Raw genomic sequence first — 20961 nt, 5'->3', positions numbered from 1 at the left:
ACTAATTATAAATGTATTTTAAGTCAATCAGAATGCTTATTTTGAATTCATGTGGATGAAATTGGAGTATGTATTATAATATGAATACAATCGAATTAAAATGTAAAGCGCACACTTTGATTATATTAAAATATGAAACACTTAGCATATTTTATAATTCCTTGAATAAAAACATTAACTTGTTTTAAAATACTAAGTGTATTTGAGTTTCTTCTCCTCACACTTGCAATTAAACTCTTTAAGCTTTTTAATCTTCCTCATTTTAAATACTAAAATTGCAGCAAAAATGTAAATAAACAGTTTAAAATAATAAAAAACGGTTTAAAAAATTTTAAAGCGCAATTATAACATAATCAATCCAAAAAAATTAATTCAAAAAGTGAGAGAAGAACAACAAAAAGTTAATAACCATTAAATAAATTAATGACCTTGCTATGTAATAAATATGCTATGTAATAAATCTTTTTAGTCTATTTAAAATATCAGTATATTGTTTATTAATAATATAAATATATAAATATTTTACATAAATTATTTATAAAAATATATTGTTTATTAAATGTTATAATTATATAGCTTCACTTGCCTGTAATTGCAATAAAGGGTACTCTTAGAATAAGGAAAAAATAATAACTATTTTGCTTAATTATTTGTAGTTTTATTTCAAGAAACATAATTTAATTCAATTTACGCAATTGCTAGATAGTAAGCCGAGGTATATATTTTTAACTTTGTCTTTCCCCTTTTTTTTTTTCTTTTTTTTTTAAGATGGCTTTTAAACATAGACTGGTGTGCTCAAAAATTTCTTGATGTGTCACTGGTGATAATTCCAAAATCAACCAATAAAAAATTATACTAAAGCTATTTGCACATTCTATGAAAAATTAAAATCAATTTTTGTTTATAGGGAGTTCTTTTTTTTAATTTAAATGTTTTAAGTTAAAAATTAATTTATAATAAAAATGATATATTCTAAAATAAGTTGTAAGAGTTTTTTTGTTTTGTTTTAAAATAAATTCAAAAACTTAGTTTTTATATATGTTCAAACTCCTTTGTCTTTAATTTTGTACACATGTCTGCTAAAGAGTTAAAAAAAAAAAAATGCACACTATACATGAAAACAGCTATGACAGCACCACAGAAGATTTCCTCACCTATGTCCCTTAATGATGGGGTATAGCTAGCGTCAAACCTTAGACCTCTTGTTTCTGAGCCAGAAGTCTAACCACTATGCCATGGCTGCATTATGTTAAAAACTCTATGCTTTAAAGGACTCAATCGTATCCTGTTTTTAAGAATTTAAGCAACATTGAACCAGTTCCTTCCAATACTGATACTGAAAACACTTTCATAGAACTTTATGGAATACATAGCAATTTATTTAATCCATCCGGTGCTGAGCTTCTTTAATTCGTTAATTAAAATGACTCAAAATATCTCAGCAGCTTTTCTTTTGGGGAGAGTTTTTTTTCAAAACATTTTCAACTGCTTGGATTGTGTTATTAGGATCCCAACCACCTTTTACTGCTGTTGCTGTTTGGTGTCTCATAATGCATAAGATTATGCGTAGTTATTTTATAAGAAATAACTAAGGTGTTATATTGTATAAAAAACTTGAATATAAAAAATATGCATATAATAAAATGTAATTTTATTATTTTACATCATTAATCATTTAAATAGAGTTGCTAAAAATGTGAAAAGTTACAGATATTTGGCATAAAACATTTTTTATTACTTTAGGAATCCTAGACATTGGTTTGAGGCTATGTTTACTAAGAATTTTGGTAATGACACTTTAAAGTAACTTAACTATAGATACTTGAGCCTGATAACCTAACATTAGGAAACAAATACAAAGAGAAGATACAAAGAATGCTTTTTATCTAAATATATAAAAGTTATACATTGATATGTAATTAATATTATATAACAAATTACTGATATAAAATAGTATATGACAAACTAATGATATTGATTATAGGTTAAAACAACTTATCTAGCTACAAAACAAACAGAAAGTCTACTGCAAAAAATTAAATATGTTGAAGAAATCTTTAACTTTTTATAATATATACTTTTTATTATATATATATGTATAATAATAATAATAATAATAATACTTTTATTATAATATTTATGATATTTCAAAAAGAGATTAAAATAAAACTATGTAACTCATTACCTAAATTTATTTGTTTTTCAAAGCTAATGTTTGATATTATTTTTTTATATCTAATTCAATATTCACTCTGAAACATAATTTTGAGAAAGCTGTTTAAGTAAGCTGAAACTCAATAAATGCTTGCGTCGCAAAAAAGATTGGTTTATTCAGTACAATATAAATTTTAATCAGTACGCTCATCAAATCCTCATTCTATCCAATCAAAAAAATTTTATTCTGTTTTCTGAAGCACAAAATGTATATCTAAATTATTAATAATTAGATTCGACTTCACCTTCAAAGTATTTAATTGAAAACATAGAATAGCTAAAAAATTACATTTGCCTTAATGCTTTTTTATCTCAGATAAAGTTAACCCACGCATAATAAAGATGCGTTGTTTAAAAGTCAACTGTTTGCAATAACTAAATTACATTTAACAGTTTCCTAAGTTCTTATTAAAAACTCCATTAATTACAACTCTCTTCAACCCTATCTTTAATTAAACAATTAAATAAATTTTAAATTAACCAGAGTTAAACTAAATCTTAAATTCATTTATTTTTCTAAAAATTATGTTGTTTTTTTTTGTTTTGTTTTTTGTTTTTTGCGGAAAAAGATATTTAAAAATGTAGTTCAACTGGAAATATTTTACATATACTGAATAAAAATTAGTTTCATGTTTTATTAGATTCTAATTTTTACTTAAATAAGTATGTTACACACAGATATATATATATATATATATATATATATATATATATATATATATATATATATATATATATATATATCTGTGTGTATGTTAAGTGCTTTGCTTTGAGTGTTCATAATTTCATAAATAGTTTTATAATAACTTTCAATTAAAAAAAACTTATTAGTTGCTTTTTACAGTTGTTTTTATTTTCAGTACATGCTTGTACGAACACAAGATAGTGAAGACTCTGTAGCCCTTGAAGCGTGTGAATTTTGGCTGGCGCTTGCAGAACAACCGATCTGTAAACAAGTACTTCATCCATTTTTGCCAAGGTTTGTTACCATGTTGTTAATGTTGTTGTTATTTTATGATTAAATTTAATTGTTTTACATTTTACAGTCAATGGTTCAAACCTTTTTATGATTATAAAATCCTGGCCATTTTTGTGATACAATTTTCTACATTTATAAAAAATTAACTAAACTCGCCTTAATAAATTAATGATTATTTATATTAAATGTTTTAGTTCTTTGTTTCCAAAAAATAACGAAAAGAAAACATGAAACTGTTTTTACAGTAAATCAGAACAAAAAACTCTTCTATCAATCTTTAATTGTTTTACTCTTTTCTTTTCTTTTTTTAATTTCTTCTGTCTTGCCTGAACTAATAAAACTTTTAAAAATAAAGCACAATAATTCAGTTATAAAGATTTAATTTTTTTATGTTTACTGCATTATTTTTGATCTTAAAACATATCTATTGTTTTTATTTTTAAAATAAATTGTAGTTGTCGCCCAAAAGTTATCAAACTTTATTTAAATGTAAGATGTTTGAGATTTTAAGTCAAATTTAATTTTAATAAGGTTTTTATTAATTTAAATTATATTTCAGAACAGCTTAATTTGTTACTGAACATTGGTTAAAAAGTAGTATTTAATTCAAATTATTTTTGGTTAAATGTTAGTAATCACTATTCTCACTGTGAACATTAAATAGTTAGAAAGTTTTTTATGTTATATATTATTCACTGTTGTTTAACTTAACTAATGTTTACTATCTCCCTATTGAATCTGTGACTGATTTAATAGGGAGGTAGTGCCATTGCCAGTTTATTTTGGTACAAAAGATTTAAAAAATCAGTTTTTTAAACTTAACTTCTATATAAAGGTTTTAACAAGTTCAACTATCTGGGTAACTTTTTACATTGTCAAATTTTATTAAAAGTTTGTGAATATTAAAAAAACTTTATTTTTGTTATTTAAAATCAAGATTTAAAAGCAAACAATTGCCAATGATCAAAGTTACTTTCTATTTTATGTTTGTTTTATTGACTGGTTGTAGCCTGCAACCTGTTAAAGACTTGAACATTTGTGAATTTAAGATTTAAATTCAAAATAATTTCAGTCAAATAAAGTCAAATAAAAATGTGTTTTATTAAGTATATGGTCCAAATATCAACATTGCATTCAGTTAAATGAATAAATGAATGCATAAATAAATAAAAATATTATTTTTTTACAAGTCTGAACATTCTTTTCTTAGATTAGTGCCAATATTGGTGAATGGTATGAAATACTCTGGAATGGATATCATGTTACTTAAGGTAAGGTAAATTATTTTATAGTAGCTTTCAATAAATTGGTTTGAAAATATTTTAAAAGAGTATTTAAAAATATGTATATTGCTACGTTATTCTATTTTTAAATAATATTTTAGGGGGATGTTGAAGAAGATGAAACAGTTCCTGATAATGAACAAGATATTCGACCTCGATTTCATAAATCTAAATCTCATAACACAGAAGGAGGGGTATTTTTTTAAAATATGTAAATTTTTACAAAAAAATATATTAGCTTTTTTTTTTTCATAATAACGAGATATTTGATCTCGATTTTATAAATTCAAATCTCATAACACAGAAGGAGGGGTAATTTTTTTAAATATGTAAAATTTTACAAAATAATATATTAGCTTCTTTTTTTTGCATATAGTACTACATACAGTAAAACTAATTGAAACAAAGCAGTTCTGAAAATTTTATTTTATAAAAGTATAATGTAAATATTTATATATTTTATAAAAAGTAAAGTATAGATAAGGAAATAATGATATACTCTAGAGCTTTTCTAGATCCTTTTCAACAGCATTTTAATGTATTTGGGTGAGTTTTATGTGTCACTCAAATTCAGTAGTTTAGGGCTTTTTATTTATTGACAAATATTGTTTTTTGGGGGAATGCTTTTATTTGGCAATGCTTTCATCATTGTTTTCGTATGGCTTGTGGGTATCACCACCAAAATAATTTTTTTAGAATAGCCCCTAGGTAATTCTTAACTCTAAATGTTGCCAGTATTTTTGAAGTTGATAAATTTGAATAAAAAAGCTCTAGTAAATTTTTATATTAAGAAATAATAAAAATATAAAATATTAGACCCATAGTTACTAACAAAGCCTATGGGTAGTCAGACATCTCATAACCTAAAATTGAAGATGTCCTTGCTGCAAAATAAAATGATATAAGTGATTTGATATGAAGAAATATTACCATATAAAAGCATTCCCCCTTAAAACATTTTATTATTTCCTGATAAATAAAGTCCTAAACTTCTGAATTTTAGTGACACCCCTAAACTCACCCAAATACATTAAAAATTTTATACAAAAATATAATTGATATACAAAGCAAATATTGGTTGAAAAATTAATTACCAGTTATTATTTCAAAATTTTATTTTTTTATTTTTTTATTTTTTGATAGGAAGATAGTGAAGAAGATGGTGAGCTGGATGATGATTCTTTGTCTGATTGGAACTTAAGTAAGTTTTATTTTAATTTGCTTTTAATGCTTACTCAAAGCATTAAACTTTTTATTACAAATGTTTTAACAACAAACAGCAAGAAATTAATGGAAAGTTTTACAAAAAAAGGTTCTTTACTATTTATTACTCACTGCTATTCCAGTTGTTCCTAGTGTATTCATTAGGACTTTAGTCAGTTTGAGTAGCAAAAGTAAGTCAGTTTAAGTAGTAAAAGTAAGTCAGTTTAAGTAAGCTGAAGTTTTTTTTTTCTTGAGGGGGGTGGGTAATGCCCCTAAATCTCTCAATCATAAACAATTGCATTTTCACCTTGATCAAAAAACTTTACTGTAGTTCAACCTACAAAATAATAGCAAACTTTGCAAAAGATAAAGTTAACATATATTATTGTATAATATACGTTATATATTCTCTATTTATATTAATTGACTTTTTAGGAAAGTGTTCAGCTGCTGCACTTGATGTACTTGCAACAGTATTTAAAGATGATCTGCTTCCTGTTTTACTTCCCATTCTTAAAGACATACTTTTTCATCCTGACTGGGTAACAAAGGAGTCCGGCATACTTGTACTCGGAGCAATTGCAGAAGGTATTTTATTAGCTTTTCAACAAAAAAAAACTTTTTATTGAACAACTTGTTCTTAGTATATCATAATAAAAAATGAAATTTATTAAGGCTGTGTTGCTGGTATTAATCCACATCTACCTGAATTGGTTCCTTTTCTTATCACTTCTCTCGGAGACAAAAAGGTTGTTTTTGTTTTTAATTTTTTGTTTTTTAATTATAAGTACTAGAAGCTATGCAAATAATAAAATAAATAAATCATAAATATAAAAGTTTAGTGGATTGTTCTTTGCAAATTTTTTTTTTAATTTTTTTTACTTGTAATTGGTTTACCATAGATTAAATTATTGTGTAATTAATATACTATTGAATGGTTAACTCAGTAAAAATAACATGTAATTGATTTACTATGGAAATAAAAATTAAAAATATTGTGAGCTACTTTTTGATACATGTGAATGTTTGTTTAACTGTTAAGTGAAGTTTTGTCTCAAAACTTGAAACTTTTGGTTTCAAAACAATGACTTTTCATTTATTAAATCTATGCAACAAAAAAAGATAAACCAAATAATAGTAGATGTGTTAAGTTTCATATTGTTGGATTATTTTAAATATTATAAGATAGTTAGGAGTGTCACAATAAAGAACAACACTTTCAGTTGATTTTTAATAAATTAAATGATAATAAAAAAAATTTAAAAAGTTTTAGAAATTTTTAATTTTTTTTAATATGATCTGAGTTGTTAAACTGTCAAAATTAAAATATTGTCTACTAAGAAATATTTAACAAATAGTTTTTTTTTTTTTTAAATGTATACAGGCCTTAGTGCGTTCTATAACCTGTTGGACCTTAAGTCGTTATTCACATTGGATTGTTAGTCAACCTCATCAAATGTATTTGCAAAAACTAATGACTGAACTTTTAAAAAGGATTCTTGACAAAAATAAACGAGTTCAAGAAGCTGCTTGCAGGTATTTTTTTTATACTTGATCATCTTAAAATCAAAATCAAATTACTGGTTCGTTCATTTTATTTTTTTAAATTGGTTTTATTTAAATGACATTTAAGTTTTCACTTAGTTTTTTAATTTTTATTTTGTTCTTATTATCTATTTTTACATTATGAACTTCATTAATTTTTTTTAGTGCTTTTGCTACATTGGAAGAAGAAGCTTGCACAGAACTTGTTCCGTATTTAGGGTTTATATTAGAAACATTAGTATTTGCATTTGGAAAGTATCAAGTAAGTCAATAAATGTTTTTTTTTTTTTTGTTTTTTTGTTATTTTTTTAATTTTATGTTTGTATGATTTTTAATTTAAATACAATCTTTTTAGCACAAAAACCTTCTTATACTGTATGATGCGATAGGCACTCTTGCTGATTCCGTTGGTCCTCACTTAAACAAAGCTGAGTATATCAATATGCTAATGCCTCCACTAATAGCTAAATGGAATCAACTTAAGGATGAAGATAAAGATTTGTTTCCATTACTTGAATGTCTGTCATCTGTGGCTACTGCTCTTCAATCAGGGTTTCTTCCTTATGCTGAACCTGTTTATAATAGATGTGTATCATTAGTTGAGCAAACTCTAGCTCAATGCTATGTAAGTATTGTAATATTATATTATATAGTAACTTATTAATAATAAAAATAGTAGCTAATAATTCAATGTTATATAGTAACTAAATAATAAATAGTAATTAAACTATAACATAACTAGCATAATATAAAGGTAGCAATGACGTATCCTTTGCAACTGATGGTAGTAAATTGGCTTAAGCGTTAATGAATGTATTGATCTTACGGAAAGAGTTTTGAAAACATTTTTTTTTTTTTATTTTCACTAATCTCTAATTGAATTTAGTAGCAATATTTGCGAGTGGTCAATTTGAGCGGCTAACACATGGAATTGATGGTCGATTGTTTTTTTGCTTTTTTTTTTTTCATTCAAATTTTTTATTTTTTACTTGAAATTTTTGTCTTAGTATAAGTTCTTCAAGACTGAAAAAATGCAAAAATAACTTGATGCTTGAAAGTTAAAAAATTTGTTATTGCTATTTTAAATAAAGATTTTAAATAAAAATGATGCATTTTTAAAATGAAAAATTTGCAAATAACTTTTTAACTACCTGCTGTTAATAGTTAAAAAAAAACTCTTGCACATAGGTTTTTTTCTAATTAAAAAAGAAAGTTTAATAACATTAGTTATAAAAAATTTATTGCTTAATTATTTTTTTTTAAATATCGAAACAATTTTTCAAAATATTTTAAAAGAAGTTGAGTATCTAATATTAAAAGAAATTGTCTTATGAAATGCTACTCAAAATGTTAAGTTATGTTACATAAAACAAAGTTTTTAAAATAGAATATAAATTTATATAGAATTTTAATTATAGAGTTTCTTTTTGTCAAGTAGTTTTAATTCAGATCCTGTTAAAAATAAAAGTTTTGTGTGTCTTATTTTAGTTGCAACATTTTGATGGGTTGATTTTATTACAATTCAATATAGAAAAAAAAAAGAAGTGCCAATGTTCAATTAATAATTTTTAATTTATTCAATTCATTGCAATGACTTTACAAAAGCAGAAAAATCTGCAAAAAATTATTCATTCTTTAATTGAATTCTGCGGTAAAAGCATACAAGAAAATAAAAAGCTTTCCTAAAACGAACATGACAAGCCATGCGAGTTGTTCCTCTAAACAGCTTTTTAAGAGAGATTTTGGTTTTTTAAGAGAGATTTTGTTGTTTATTCATTAAATAAATTGCTTATTAAATACAAAATTTAATTTTATACTTGTTACAATTTATTTTTTTATAAGAATTTTTTAAAGAAACAAATTTTTTATTTAAAAAACCAATCAGTTAATCTAACCTAATTAAAAACATTGTATTTTAATTGGCGCTCTTTTTTATTAGTATTTTTTTTTAATGCAATAAATGTGCTTTAATAAAGCATAGCAGTTTATTATGAAATTATTAGTTAATTTTTAAACTTTTTCGTCTTAGTTACAATGATAGTGCTTCTCTTTTATAAACAATTTTGACCATATTGTCAGTAATGCTATAATGATAATATGCGGTATTATATATTTAAATAAACAAACAATCATTTTGTAGGCAGAAAAAGTCATTCTGACACTCAAGTTTTTGTCTTTTTTTTTTTTCTATAAAGTTTGCATAAGTTTTTTTTAATTTTTCTAATAAATATTTTTTTTAAGAAAAAAAAGTTCGTATTTATGAAAAAATTATACTTTTGCGAGAGTCATAAATTGCTCCCATAGACCACTTTAGGGAAGTATAGGTGAGAGCGAAAGCTAAAGCTCTCGCTTCCTGCTGCGGCCTGTTAATGCTACTTTATTTGCATGCATGATAACACTTTATTGCATGTCAATAAAGTAAAAGGTTTCAAAAACAAAAAATTTTAAAGCGAAATTTTTTTTTTTAATACTGCCTAGTTTTAATCTTCTTTTTTTAAATGCAGTAGTGGTGGAGCGTTAGCTTCATAAGCGTGAGGTTCCAAATTCAATCCCCACCATGTCCCTGGTAGTACCGCGCTCAACTTGTTTCTCCACGCAGCGGCCTTATTTGTCAAGGTTTGCGCTTTAGAGTTGAGAGAGGGTTATAAACACAATTAAGAAGCTTCCACATCTGTAGTGGTCTTCTTGGCCTTGGGAGGTAAATTTACCTTTAAAAAAAAATGTTGCATTAAATTAATTTTATATCAAAAGTTCAATGATTAAAAATTAATAATTTTAGTTATTGTTTAATAATTGTCATAATTAAAGTTAATAATTTTTTTTATATTATTAATTCTACTACTTAAAATATATTTGATATATTCGTATTTAATTTATGGTTGTTACAAATTTTATTTAATTATTATTGCATGTTGCAGTTGTTAAAAATTTTATTGAGTAATTATTGCATATTAAACCCGTTGAATTTTTCCCTTTAACATCACTGAATCCATTAATTTGCTCTGTTGATGAATATATTATACATGATGTAAACTATATCTATTAGGCTTTTTGCTTCACTTATTTAAATAACTTTCATTTTATTGATGGTGAGAATCCTTTTTTTTCATAAATGATTGAAGTTCTTATTTTAATAATATTTTAAAATATTTAATATTTAATAATTTCTGTAATTAACTAAGAACATTTTTTCTTTCAACTATACTCAGTACATTTGTTTTATTTTTATTTATTTATTTTCTCAAATGTTTTGACCTAAATTGCAAATAAATAAATAAATGATTTATAAATAAACTTAAAATTACTAATTGCGCATTTGCGCTTCTTTTTCTATAATAGGATTATTTTATATATATAAATATATATATATATATATATATATATATATATATATATATATATATATATATATATATATATATATATATATATAACCTTATTTTATGTAACAGTAATTTTTATAGTATTGTTTCATTAAACACTCATCTTCTTAGTATTAAATATTCAGTTTAAGTTTTATCTGCGAACGAGAGTTAATAAATAAGTTAGAGATAATAATATTATTAACTTATTAATACCCTGTTCATACTGATAAGACACGTTTTATTTGAAATACCTATTAAAATGTCATTATAAAAAGTTGTATAAATAAAACAATAAAACAATACTGCAAAGTTGTTTTGCCAATATAAAAAGCTTGTTTTAATATAAAACAACCTTGCCACGTTATTTTATTGGTGTTTTTTACAGTTTATAACATTAAAAGTATAAAGCATGTTTAAAGTAAAATTTGTTTTACTATAAGTGTGAATGACATATAACGTTAGCGGTTTTTGAAATAATTTTAATCAGCAAATGATATAAAATGTGCGCTAGTTTTTCTTTTTTAGCTTCAGAGATTGAAGTACTTATTTTATTATTATTCAAAAAAATTTTATGTAATTAAGAACATCTCAACTGTACTTAGTTTTTTTTTTTTCATTTGATCTTTTCAATTATTTTTCTTATAGCTTTTCCTACTATTTGCAAAGTCATTGCAATGAAATGAATTATTTGTAAATAAGTTAAAAATTATCATTAAAATAATACGAATTCGTTAATTTTCAAGCATTAACTTATTTTTGTATTTATAAAGTTCATGATGAACTATTATTAATGTAAAAACTTTAACAAAAAAAATTGGCCATCCAAAAAAAAAATTGACCGTCAATTCCTTGCATTGAATGGTCGAAATGACTGATTTGATTTCTTATTTTCCACGCTGGTTGTAAATCATCCTTATCTAAGATTTAAGTAAAAAAGTTGGTATTTAAAACAATAGAGATCATATATTGGATTCCAAAATCCTTGTAATTCAATAAAGTATTTAAAAACCTTACAAGCCTCATAAAAATTCAAAAAGAAATAACAAAAGGCTAAAAATTAAATGGGTTTAACAAATTTAAAAATAGTAGTCGTATTTATTAGAATATTTACATACTACTATTTAAATAAAACTTTAGAAGTTTAATAAATATGGCACGCAAATACATTTTCTAAAATTGACTTGAAAAATTACACCTAATATTAAGTAGGATACATTTTTACATTTTTTAAATAGTTGCAGTAATTTGGTAAACTAAAACAAATGAAAGTTTGTTTTAATTTTTCTTGAAATTCCTAAATTGGATTCTTGTTTAATTTAAAAAAAATTATTTCGAAGTGCAAAATCTAACGCAACAGAGAAGTTTTCTAAAGAGGGTTTTTTAAATGGTTTTAAAGTTTATTTATCTTCTATTGTTATTCTGTTTTATTTTAATTAGCATTAAAGAAGAAAAAGAAAAATCTTTTAATTCATGAAAAGAAAATTAGGAAATTATCCAATGGCTACAGTAAATTCTGATATTATCACAAATCTTTCTTTACTTAGGTTTTTACATGATGAGGTAGGCGTCCTTAAAAATGGAAAATATTTCGTTTCACCACGACACACCACAAAAGAATTGATATAGATTCTTTATCCAAACTCATAATCCAATATCTTCAAATTAATTTGTAACAGAATAGCGATTCTGGTAATCTTTTGACAATCCTATATTTAAAACACACACACATTTATTGATATAGATATATACACATACATCTTGGCATTGTTCATATTAAAAACTGTTTTGCACATCATTGTTGCATATATTTACTGTATATAGTTATCTAAAAGCATGAGCTTCAAACCAGACATTTTTGTTGCATCTTTCTCTGTTGTTTTAATATAAAGTCTGTTTATATATCATGACATTAATTTAAAATTTTTTTATTGTTTATTAAATATATGATACATATGATAGGTTATTAGTTGTTTATTATAAAATGAAAACTATATTAGGCAATACTCTTTTTTTCTTCATGTTTTAGCTTTTTTTGTATTAAACTATTTTTAATAACTTTACAATTTTAATAACTTTAGTAACAAGTTAATACAAAAAGGGTTCAAAATGCGTACTTTGTATTTTTTTATTTACTTTTGAATTGGCATTTTTAAAATAAAAAGAATAATACTTGACAGGATAACGTTTGTTATTAACATAAAACAAGTCTAAAATTTCTGTTTTCTCATTAATATATGTATAATTATATTTTTTGTTTTGATTTTTTAACATATTGTTTTCAATTTACAATTACTCTATAGATTAATTATACTCATGAGCTTCATTCATTTTTGTTTTGTATTGTATAGGCTGCTCAGATGAACCCAGGTCAGTTTGAAATGCCTGATAAGGACTTTATGGTTGTTGCACTAGATTTATTAAGTGGTTTAGCTGAAGGATTAGAAGATCAAATAGAGCGCTTCGTAGCACGCAGCAATATTATGGCATTGTTATTTCAATGTATGCAGGTAAATGTTCTCCTATTTTCAAGAAACATTAAAGGCGTTACTTACATAACTTAAAAATATGTTCTTGTGTTATCTTTACCACACTAATAATAACTTGATGATGCCATTTTTATCATGTTTTAATACAACTGCATGACATAACTAAACAAAATTAATGAATCAAAACCAAACATTAATTACTTAAAATTGTTGTTTTTATTTTTATAAAACATATAAAAGAATCATGAAAATTTTTATGGCATTTTTAACTTTAATGTAAGTGCATGTTGTTAAGTTTAAATGGTTTTATGACAAATTAAGGCTAATGTTTGTTAAAATTTGGATAACAAAGTTTACCAAAAGACAAATTTGACTTCAGCGTCCAATTTGGTGCTGAATTTGAAATAGAAATTATGCTTTCAATTAAATTCAGTAACAATTGCAAAATTTGATTTAATTTTTAGTTAAATTTGAATATTAAAGTATATTACATTTTTTATATATATGAACCTGTTTCTCTGTGCAACGTCTTGTATGTCAAGGTTCGTGTTTTGGAGTTAAAGAGTTGAGAGAGGTTTGTGAAATCTATTTAAAAAAAAGAAAAAGAGTAGTCTTCTTGACTAAAGTGACCCTTGTGAACATAAAATCAAGGGAATAGGGGGCATTTAAAATAGATTTGTTATGCAAACTCATTTAAACAAATCCTGACAGATATGAAATGACTGATCAAAATCAATCCAACATCAAAGCATCCAAATTTAACATGATCTAGATGCATCTGCTGAGCAAAGACAATTCTGGCATACAAGCATAAGCGGAAAAATATCTTTTTTTTTATTGGTAGCAAAAGAAACTGATGATTTACAGTAGTAGAAGAGCATGGCACACAATATCCAAAGCTAACATTCATTGTTAGGAAAATGTATCCTATTCCATCAGGCTCATCATCTTTTTCAGAAAGAGTCTTCTCTGCAGCTGGCCAGATTGTCACTTGAATCAAAACCAATCTTACAACAACAATGTAGAAAAGCTTGTCTAGTTAGTAACTATCCTAAAGTAAAAAGGATAGTTATAATTATAAGATAAAGTTTAGGCTCGTAATATTTTATGTAATTCGTTATGTATTTGCGTTCTGTAAATATACATTTTTTTGTATCATTCTCTTTAATTTGAACACAACATGTCTCGGAGGTTTGGGATCCCTTTAATGGCAAAAAAATTAATTAATACATTTTTAGATCTATTATATATATTTAAAAAAGTATAAACTTTTGAATCTATTTTATCTCAAAAATATTTTTAAAAGTTGTATTTTAGATTATTAAAATTATTAAAAATTTGTATAGAAAGCTTTACATTCTCACTAAAGACAAAAAGTCTTTAGTGAGGTCATACATTTCGCTGAAGGCCATCACAGGTAGTACAACTGGTCATCATATATGAATATCTCATTCAAGACCAGTACAGCTAGTACAACTGTTGCTACAATTTCTTTACAGTGCATCATTCCACATCACATATGTTATACTCATAGAACTTCACTAATAGTACAACTTCTATTATGCCAATTGCTTTATTTCTTTGCGCAACTGAGTTTTTTTTACAAAACTTGTGTTTTGGAAATATGGTATTAACAATTTGATAACAGAAAATAAAGTATAGATGTAAATAGAATATTCATTTATACTTTTTACTTTCTCTATTGGCTGAAGTATCCCCTCTACCTTTTTAATATAAAAGTAAGTTTTTATATTTTTTAAGGAAAACTACAAATTATATAAACAATTACATATCTAACACACATCTTATAAACTTTTGATATTTACTATTAAGGTATGAATTAATACATATAAAAATGTACTATTAACTCATACATTATATTCAATAATTAATATAATAAATGTTTAATTATATAAACAAATTACTATCTATGTAATGTATTAAAGGAAATAATAATTATTGAAAAAGATAATGGTAATTATTGAAGACCTGTAATATGTATTATTGATGAATTTATTGAATGTTTACTTTAAAAACTGACATTTGTTCTTTATTAGGATCCTGGTCTTGAAGTACGACAAAGTTCTTTTGCTCTACTTGGTGACCTTACTAAAGCATGCTTTCAGCATGTAAAGTTAGCTATACGAGAGATTATTCCAATACTTGGACAAAATCTAAATCCTGAATGCATATCTGTTTGTAACAATGCAACATGGGCTATAGGTGAAATAGCAATAATGCTAGGTTTGCTTATTAAATTTTTACTCAAAATAATATTGTTATAAGTAAGAAAAATGTAATAAAAGTACAAATTGCTTACAGGTGCAGAAATGAGTGAATTTGTTCCTGTGGTTTTATCACAGTTGATAGTTATCATAAACCGTCAGAAAACTCCAAAAACACTGCTTGAAAATACTGGTATGTTTTTTTAAATATCTTATGTCAAAAGCAAGGACCATCGATTTTTTTTTTTTTTGATTAATTTTTGAAATTATTTAGAGTGAATTAGTTGGATAATTTGCTGGGGGAAAAAAAAAGTTCAGAAAAATTTATTTTATAATAAGTTTTAATATTTTTAGTTTAACATATTAAGTTAACTGACATAAAAATTATAGATTTAAAATATATAAAAAATCAGATTTTTTCTGAAAATAATAAACCTACTTTTAAACAATACACTTCTATAGTTTTACACAAAATCCATTATGTCTTTTTTCATAGATATATACAATACACTATCAAATTTTTTCAATAATTATTCAAAGATTATCTTTGATGCTGCCATATTGTTTAAGAACTCTTACCCCTTATCCTATTTAGGATCACGCTAATTATTTTTTATTTTTGATTAAAATTATGTTTCAAGTTTTAAATTATGCTTAGACAACATTGAATTTGGGATTCAGAAAAACCAACAAGTGAATGAATTTAAAATACAGTTAAAAATAATAAATTTTTTGTGCGTGATGGTCATAAGCCATAAAAAGATTTTGTTTTATTAAGCCATATTATTTTGTATATATTTATATATAAATTACAATATATGTAATAAATATGTAATATATATTTAATATTTCTCACACTTTATATATGCACATATATTATACCTATCATTTGTAATTTTTTTTTTTTTTTATTCTATTTTTTCAAGTATACACTAGACATAAAATGTGCACTACTTGTAGAATTGTAGAATCTCAACTAGTATAACTTATAATACCAAATCTGGTCATTCAGTACATAAACAGTTCAGTTCAAAATAATTAAAGTGTTTTCCTTTTGTCTATGAACTTATGGATTACAGTTCCTAATGTGCAAGGTTTGCATGAATTTAATTATTATTAAAATAATTATTATTTTGAAATCTCTGTTGAGGCAATAATTGTATCAGTTCTTAAATTTTTATGTAGCTATTAACATCCATGAACTTGTTTTTTTATTTCCAATATTTTATTTCCAATATAACGCTTTGATGGATTTTTATTTGATTGCAGCAAAAAATTTTATTTTACTAATTGTACATTGAACAGATATAGTTAGTTAACTGCATTTACCATTATTTTTTATTGATAAACTAGACATACACCCAATCATCCTGAACTTTTTACTTTGATATCTTTCCCATTGAATTTTATCCTCTTTTTTTTATCAATTTCTTAATTATTGAGGACCTCAAAAATTCTCAGAGTTCTTAAATGTTATTCTTTTATTATTTCTAATTTTGCTGTAACTATTGATTACTTTAACAATAATATTCATCATTTCTTTTACACTTAAATGTACTGTTTCCTATAGCCTTTTTACCTGTAGTGATTTGACCATGGTGAGGTAAAGTTTTTTTTCCTAAAATTTATCACACTTTGTTGCTCAATATTTTTATTTCAAAATCTGTTTTTTTAAATTAAAATGAAGGAATATGTAGTTGCCCCAGGCATGAATCTCTAAAAAAAGTGTAGGTTTTTCAAAATCTTATTTTTTTAACTGTGCATTAAAATTTAAATTAAATTAATATTAAAAATATTAAATATAGTATCTATTAAAATATATATATATAATATAATTGTATGTTTTTTTATGTTTTTTGTTGTTCTGTACAGCCATCACACTCGGAAGGTTGGGGCTAGTATGTCCAAGTGAGGTAGCCCCTCAATTGGCTCAATTCATACGACCATGGTTTGTTATTTGTTGTTTTGTTTTCGTGCTTTTTAAAATGTTATACTTTTTGTAGTGCTTTCTTAGTGGCATAAAACTTAGGAAGTTTTTTTAAAATGTTTAAGATGTTGATATAAAACTGTTTTGCAATTATAATGAGGATTTTTTTTGAATGTTGAGTCAAAATTTATAACAAAAAAATAGGCAATATAATTTGCAGAAGATGCATTGAATTCATTTTCTGCAAAATGCATTTTTTTTTTTTTTTTTTTTTTTTTTTGTGTGTTAAAAATAATTCTATTATTCAAATAATCGATCGTCTCTATCATTTTAAATAAATCATATTAAAATGTTTCTTTATCATACATTTTTGTTTGTTTGTTTTTTATTGCTTTTTTAATTCCTAGGTTTTGATTTTTTTAAGGTGTACATCTTTGCGAAACATTCGAGACAACGATGAAAAAGACTCAGCATTCCGAGGAATTTGCTCTTTGATTGGACAAAATCCTGGTGGTGTTGTTCAGGTTTTTATTTGTTTTAAAATATTTTATTATTGTTTTAATATATTAATTTCATTTTAAAATATTAAATGTCAATTTATTTAATTTTTTTTTAGTATTTTTTTATATAGATAATTTATTTAGGATTTCATATTTTTTTGTGATGCAGTTGCATCTTGGGTAAATCCTGCTGCAGATCTTAAAGAAATGTTTAACAGTGTAAGTGTCACCTAATCATTTCTGATGTGTTTTGTTTTTTAGTTGTCTAAAAACAAAATAATTCTTTTGTTTTTTCATTTTGTTTCAGATTTTGATTGGATTTAAAAATCAGGTTGGAGAAGACAACTGGATGCGTTTTTCTGATCAGTTCCCCCCTCCATTAAAAGAAAGGCTATCACATCAATACAAAATTTAATCCACAATATGTATGTCTCTTTTGTTACCTATATCAATGTTTTAAAAATGCAACATTGTTTTGCATATTTAAAAGTTTTTATGTTATTTTTGAATTTATATAATGACGTCAAGTTTTTTATCATATATACAATTATTATTTTTATGTATTGTTTTATGCGTATTTTTGTGAATAAATGCTAGGGGTCTGCATTCTTACAAATAGTACCATCAGATTTCTGTTAAGAGAATTGTGCATAATCGATTTATATTAAAAATTTTAATACGATGTTTCATAATCGATCGAGTTAATAACAACCAGTTTTTATTAAAAAAGTTGTTTTAAAAATTATTTTGGTTGGTTTTTAACAAATATCAAACTTTCGAATGCAGATGCTTAATACATTTAACGTAACTATGTGTATCTATAGTAACAGTATTGTACAGCATAAAATATAAAAGTATATTATATTTCAGATGGTGTGAGAAAGCATGTGTAGTCAATCAAGTGATACACAAGAGCTAAAAGAAATTCTGTTGGTCTTTATGCTAACTCTTACGCTTCGGGTCGGGGGGATGGGACCTTGCAAAGTTTTTTTGACAAAACGGTTGGGCGGGTTGGCTCCCTTGGGTATTTGATAATGATTATCATACTGAAATTTAAAATACTTCTAAAATAGTTAAACGGACACTCTCGACTATTAATACTTCTAAATCCTCGGGGTTACTGGATTTATGTAGTATTATTCCATAATCCACTATTCAAAAGAAATGCAGATTGCTTTGAATGCATAAGTTGCCGCTACTAAAAATATCAAATGGTGTGGCATAATTTTCACAGACGCATCTTATGTATGTATATATCAAATGAAAATTTGTGAGACATTTTTATGAATGTAATTGTTTCGTGTTATGTAAATTTTTTTGGTTATTTATATAGGAATTAACTTAAATTCTTCTACGAAAAAATGTTTCAAATCTTATATGTTTTAGTTATTTACTACGTTAAACTAAAATAAGCATAATATATATGTATATATATATATATATATATGTATATATATATATATATATGTATGTATGTATATATATATATGTGTGTGTGTGTGTATATATGTATGTATATACATATATATGTTGTATACATATACATTTTTAACGTACTTGGTACTAAATTATACAGTTTTCAGTCGATTATATGTCGTCTTTAGTTTATTATATGATTATTATTTTTATTCAATGTCTATATATATAATATATTTTTTGGAATTTTTTAAGAACTTTTTTCTTTAGTGTTTATTTTTAAATTATTATTATTATACGGTAAATTTTTCAAAAAATACGAGTTATAATGCGAATGACTCTTTGTTTTCCCAATATGTTATTTGACAAGTTTTATTTATCGATTATACATAAATGTTTTACGAGTTATTTCAAGTGTGTAAATCTCATTAAAATTCTAGACATTTTTCAATGCTTTTTGAATGTTTATAAAAATTCTGGGTAATTGTTTCGAACTTTTATCTAGTTTTCCCGACACTGATGTAATAGTACAAGATTATTTTATTTCGGCTTTAGTTTTATACTTACGATGTTTTAATTTTACCTAGGAACAATATATAGCACAAAAACCGAAAATTCATTGAGCCTTTTCTTTATACGTGTGATTTATTATCGTGGCGCAGTGGTTATATATATATATCTTTTTATTATTATTATCGTAGTCAAAATTACCTAAAAATGTAGTTTAAAAAAAAGTTTTTTTAAAATTTTGTAATACATATATATGGGCAATTCCACCGTTACTTATGGCACATTTTGGTTTTTGTAATGTCATATTTTTTAGATATTTTTTATCTTACCAGACTAGATATTTATTATTAATGAATCATCCCAAAATCATTCTTTTTCCTGTATATTGAAATTTCGTTCAATTAAAAGTTAAGGAATTATAGTTGATTATATGCAGTGTTACTTACGGGACGCAAAAAAACATTGCGTTAAACCTGTTGTTTTCAGTTAAATATTTCAAGCCAAATATTTAACTTACAAAATCTGGCTTATTAAATTAGTTATTATTCTTCGTTAAATTGTTCAAAAGATTGTTTTGGCTATTTATTTACACATAAATCAAATTAGTTATAGTTACTTACGGGGACGATTCTACGCTTTTATCAAAATTTAGTTGAGCTGCCATTTACATAGAAAGTATGACGCAGGACTTTAATTTGAAATTAAAAACAGAAAAAATAACACGAGGCAACCCAATGATTACATAGTTTTTGTATAATTTTATTTTTATCGAAATAACTCACTTGAGCGTGGAAATGCCCATATAGTTTTATATAAAAAAATTTCGTGCTAAATTATATAATAAACAGCTCAAGTATTAAACACTTGAAATGATTGATTAATTTTAGTAAAATACCTGTTCGAATATTTCGAGGCCATTAAGATTTTTGAGTTTTTTTCGTTTTTAATACAACAATAGCATGTTCGGCGGATCATTGACAAGGCAGGCAATTTTTGTATGCTAAATTTTTGTATGTAAATTTGAGTTAAGAATTTAAAAATCAGGTTTAAAATGCTCTTCGGCAAACTGACAATAGTATTGAATTTACAATACAAACTCGATGACAGGATTTTCTATATTATTCAAGATTTAGTTCAGAATATTTTTTTATGACTTTTTCTCTATATTTGAAGTATAGATGTTTTAAAATATTAGAAATTGTTATTTGTGAATGACTATATATGACTCTGGTAGTTTTCTTATATTTGAGTATTGTATTCGGTCATTTGAATATTACGTTTTTACATTAATTGCTAAGCTTTTCGATG

At 24.6% G+C, this 20961-nt stretch overlaps 1 protein-coding gene across 1 annotated transcript in view; it reads left to right on the top strand.

The window, feature by feature from the left end:
* Positions 1-19103, top strand: part of LOC100206972 (transportin-1) — a 38230-nt gene extending 19127 nt beyond the window's left edge. Inside the window, exons 7-23 of the mRNA XM_065801012.1 lie at positions 3075-3193; positions 4404-4464; positions 4578-4670; positions 5620-5677; positions 6115-6267; positions 6355-6428; positions 7064-7215; positions 7390-7486; positions 7580-7849; positions 12938-13096; positions 15133-15319; positions 15398-15493; positions 17173-17248; positions 17652-17751; positions 17872-17946; positions 18035-18152; positions 18598-19103. Of these exons, the coding sequence (XP_065657084.1) occupies positions 3075-3193; positions 4404-4464; positions 4578-4670; positions 5620-5677; positions 6115-6267; positions 6355-6428; positions 7064-7215; positions 7390-7486; positions 7580-7849; positions 12938-13096; positions 15133-15319; positions 15398-15493; positions 17173-17248; positions 17652-17751; positions 17872-17946; positions 18035-18142 (1878 nt within the window). The 3' untranslated portion in view covers positions 18143-18152; positions 18598-19103. The remainder of the gene's footprint in view (positions 1-3074; positions 3194-4403; positions 4465-4577; positions 4671-5619; positions 5678-6114; positions 6268-6354; positions 6429-7063; positions 7216-7389; positions 7487-7579; positions 7850-12937; positions 13097-15132; positions 15320-15397; positions 15494-17172; positions 17249-17651; positions 17752-17871; positions 17947-18034; positions 18153-18597) is intronic.
* Positions 19104-20961: the final 1858 nt, after the last annotated feature.

This window comes from Hydra vulgaris, chromosome 07 (genome assembly GCF_038396675.1).
Source record: "Hydra vulgaris chromosome 07, alternate assembly HydraT2T_AEP".
Taxonomy (NCBI): Eukaryota; Metazoa; Cnidaria; class Hydrozoa; order Anthoathecata; family Hydridae; genus Hydra; species Hydra vulgaris.
The sequence above is the reverse complement of the archived record's forward strand: the minus strand, read 5'-3'. Positions and strand labels throughout refer to the sequence as shown.